At 47.5% G+C, this 3,866-nt stretch overlaps 1 protein-coding gene across 1 annotated transcript; it reads left to right on the top strand.

Moving 5' to 3' along the window:
- The first annotated feature begins 342 nt into the window (after positions 1-342).
- On the top strand, positions 343-1,152 carry LOC135821721 (kelch domain-containing protein 2-like). The gene has a single exon (XM_065334720.1). The coding sequence runs from the start codon at positions 343-345 to the stop codon at positions 1,150-1,152; it is 810 nt and encodes a 269-aa protein (XP_065190792.1).
- Positions 1,153-3,866: the final 2,714 nt, after the last annotated feature.

The raw sequence follows: 3,866 nt of genomic DNA, 5'->3' as shown, positions 1-3,866 counted from the left end.
TCGCTCGGCCGAAATTCAAAAGTCGTCTTCCTGCTCGACTCGATCGCTTCTGGAGACTCGTTCTTGTTCGAGGGGTCTTCTCTTTCACCAACCTTCGTCTTGGCATCGAAAACTCGGCGTCGAAAATGAAGCCGGAGTGCCCCTTTAACCAATCCTAACCTGCTTCGCGCATATGGTGCTGCAGCTGCAGTCGGTTCTGATATTTTCTACTTCGGAGGATTTCAAGGACCATATGAAAACCATTCCTACCACAATACAGTCTTCCATCTGAATCCATATAAGCGGACCGTTTCTCAGGTGAACATTCGCGGCAGTTCGCCGGCACTGAAGTTTAACGTTGGTATGTGTTCCAAATGGAATGAATGCTATGTGTTTGGTGGAGTAGGGGAGCGTCCCTCGCAAACTGAGGGCGTTCAAACCCCAGCATCATACCTGGAAATAATAGGCGGCGAATATATAAACAACGCAGTACATGTGCTGGACACAGGAGATTATGCTAGTACTGGAAGCTGTACGTGGAGAGAGATGCTGTACACTGGTGACGCACCAGACCCTAGATATGACTCTGCGTTCACCAATCGCGGCAACTTCGCATACGTCTTTGGCGGAGTTTGCAATTCGACTGAGGAATTAAAAAATGATCTTCATCGATTAAATTTAGAATCGACGGAGTGGAGTGGTGCTTTGCCAGTCACTGGAGAACTGCCGGAAGAGCGACGTTGTACTTCTTTGGCCCCGAGCTCGACGTCCTTACTGGTCCTCTGTGGTGGTTTTTTTGACAATGGAACGACCCGGAGTCACCGCAATGACATTTTCATCTTTCACACTGACTTACTATGCTGGTATCGTGTGAACACGTCGCACATCCAGCCACCATTGGAGGCACGGCATTATCCCTACTCATGCCAAGATCCCATTGGTGACGTCTATATTGTAGGTGGTTACAATTCGACCAACGATAACCATCTAGCATCGACGATCGTCAGAGTGCGTACGGAACCGCTGTCCTTACAGAATCTTGCTTTGCAGGTGTATGCCGGCATAGCGACTGCAGAAGAAGTTGAAAGCTTGAGAGTCCTGGTTCGGAGCGTTTTGGGTAAGATTCGACTGCAGCCATGCAGTAGCTGCAGTCCCCCTCACGCCTGGAAGTAGACATTGTATTGAATTAAGTATACATTTTGCCTATTCCACTGCTAGGAACGCTGCTTTGAGTTCGTCGGCTTAGCTTTCTGAACATATCTTGGTTTTCTTTCACTCACTCACTCATCCACTCACTAACTCCACTCCAACGCACTTGCTAGCCTAGCTCTCTATCTCTTTCCCTCCCTCTTTCTACCTTTTTAGAACCCACACACAATCTCTCTTCTCTCCCCTCCCCAGGGTGCGCGTTGGACGCCTTGGTCACGAGACTACTCGTTGAGGGAGCACACTTCGCCTCACCTGCACGGCTTTTATAGCACCTAAACGCCCTTTGCAGTCCATTATGTTCGTTGTTTTGGTTGTTTTTGTTCTCCTACGTTCCATATGCATGTAGTTATGTACACTTTCACAGGAAATAACTTTGCTTTGTGTTTTGAAAACATTGAGGTTTAGAATGACCTGATTGTATATTCTCCGATGGACGTGTATGTATTACAATTTGTTAAGCGGCGCGGAGACAATAACATTAATATGGCAATAACGAGAATCAGTGAAGCGGACATTGGACGTAGTTATGTCCAAACAAAATGGATAAAAAAAGTTGCCGAACACGTTTTCGAGAGACATTCATCAGGGAAAATACGTCTCAATAATGAAATCAAACAATAAACAACGATATTATACGTGGAAGAGTACGAAAAGCAGTATGTGAAAGAAAATAGGAGAAAAGAAGGTGAAGTGCGAATGACAAGAGAAGTGTGAACTAATAACAGAGATGGGCAGGTGAGTAATGATAACAGTGTGAGACTCAGGGAGGGTGAAGTGTAACGAGTACGCGGGTGGGTGTATGTGGGTGTGTGAACGGGGTGAACATTGCTCATGCCAAGATCCCATTGGTGACGTCTAATTGTGGGAGGTCGCAATTAGGTCGACGCTAACGATCAAGCAACGACGATCGTCAGAGTGCGTACGGAACCGTGGTCCTTAAAGAATCTTGCTTTGCAGGTGATTGCAGTATGTAAAAGAAAAGAGGAGAAAAGAAGGTGAAGTGCGAAGACAAGAGAAGTGTGAACTAATAACAGAGGCGGGTAGGTGAGAAATAATGATTGTCACCCCTTTCAGCGCCAACCATTTCTGCTGCTGTACATTTCAGCGCCCTCATGCCAGCGCCACCTTTACATTGTCGAATCTCACCTCAGCGCAAGGGCAAACCATCATGTCATGGGATGGCACAATCGATTCGCGGCAGTTGTCGGCAAGGTGCATCCAAATTTGTGGCGTCTCACAGGGGCTCTGGAAAAGGAGCAGGCCACGACGCAAACGTTGCTCCAACAAATAGAAGCGGGCCAGCAAACCCATCGAGTCCTTCGCAAATATAAGGAACTGATGATGCGCCAAATTCAGCTGGTGACGTAGGCGTACGGCAAGCGGGTGGCAGCGCATTCCACCTATCACTAGTATCAGCACCTCAGTAAGAAATTGCACTGAAACCAAATCGGGTGTTAGCACGGGGAAGGACAAGGGCAGAAGGCAGAAACTTGTCCACGAGTGGTGGCTGCAGCGTGGGGACCATTTGCTCGCAAGGTAAAGCGATCACACAAAAGTGAGCTAGCCAGTCCATTCAGCCAGTCCATTTAGGCAGCGATAAACATGTACATAAGCTGTATAGTTAAAGGGGAACTGTCACCAAAATTTCTTTATCTTATCTTGTAGTTCTTTGGCTCCTAATCATGAGGGTATTATCCGTTTTTTTCTGCGATGGCTGGAAGTGGGTGAAAACTTGAAAAGAAGGTGCCCAAAATTGTCCCGAAGTACCGAGTGACGTCACGCCGGACTTGACCTCCACGCGTACATTCGTCGTCGAAAACGAAATCCAGCCCGTGTGCTGCATGCTGGTCGATCGAGCTGGCTGTTCCAATGTACGGTGCACGTGTGCCTTTTGAACTGTTAAGCCCGATTCACAATACAACTTTTTGCGACGCGACACGCGATTTGCGACAGTTGCGACAAGAAACTGCCTGTCGCGAGCTGTCGCAAGCTGTCGCAATGCACCTGTCGCAGAAGTTGAAGAAAGTTCAACTTTTGCGACATGCGACACGAGACATACACAAATGGAGTACAGTTTCGACCCTGGGTGCACGTGCAGTGCACGTGCATAGTACTACTTGTGCATGAGGATGTCGCAAACATGAAGAATATTGTGAACCGTGTGTCGCTGTCGCAGCTCGTCGCATGTGTCGCAAGTCGCATGTCGCGTCGCAGAAAGTTGTATTGTGAATCGGCCTTAACACAGATGGGTACTAGTAGAGGCGTACCGAAGGAGAATGCCAAAGGTACTCACTTAAAAAAAATTAAAAAATTAAAAAAAGAATCGGAGACCCATGTGCAGCTACACAGCCAAATCAAAATAAAAAGCAGCTGAGCTTTCACATTATTGACTTCTTCCGCGAGGATCTAAGTTTTATTTTGTGAGCACGGAAGTACGTCGTTGTTATGAACTTTTCGTGTGAGCTTGAGGAACATGTTAACAGGATGATGAGTGCGTATGCAGAAAACAGTACTCCTCCGGCGGCGATAACACCACCAACCCTAGCCCCAAAGGAACGCAATGTAGGTACGTGAAGGCGATTCATCTGGCGATGTTGCTGAAGATGCAGATGACAAACTCCGACGTCTTTCATTTCAGAGCCGGGTGGGCAACACCGCCACCTTCGGCTTCGATACAA

This window comes from Sycon ciliatum, chromosome 7 (genome assembly GCF_964019385.1).
Source record: "Sycon ciliatum chromosome 7, ocSycCili1.1, whole genome shotgun sequence".
Taxonomy (NCBI): Eukaryota; Metazoa; Porifera; class Calcarea; order Leucosolenida; family Sycettidae; genus Sycon; species Sycon ciliatum.
The sequence above is the reverse complement of the archived record's forward strand: the minus strand, read 5'-3'. Positions and strand labels throughout refer to the sequence as shown.

Bases quoted from the DNA above. Each gene is read 5' to 3' on its own strand.
- LOC135821721 (XM_065334720.1), top strand. From the start codon at position 343: ATGTGTTCCAAATGGAATGAATGCTATGTGTTTGGTGGAGTAGGGGAG.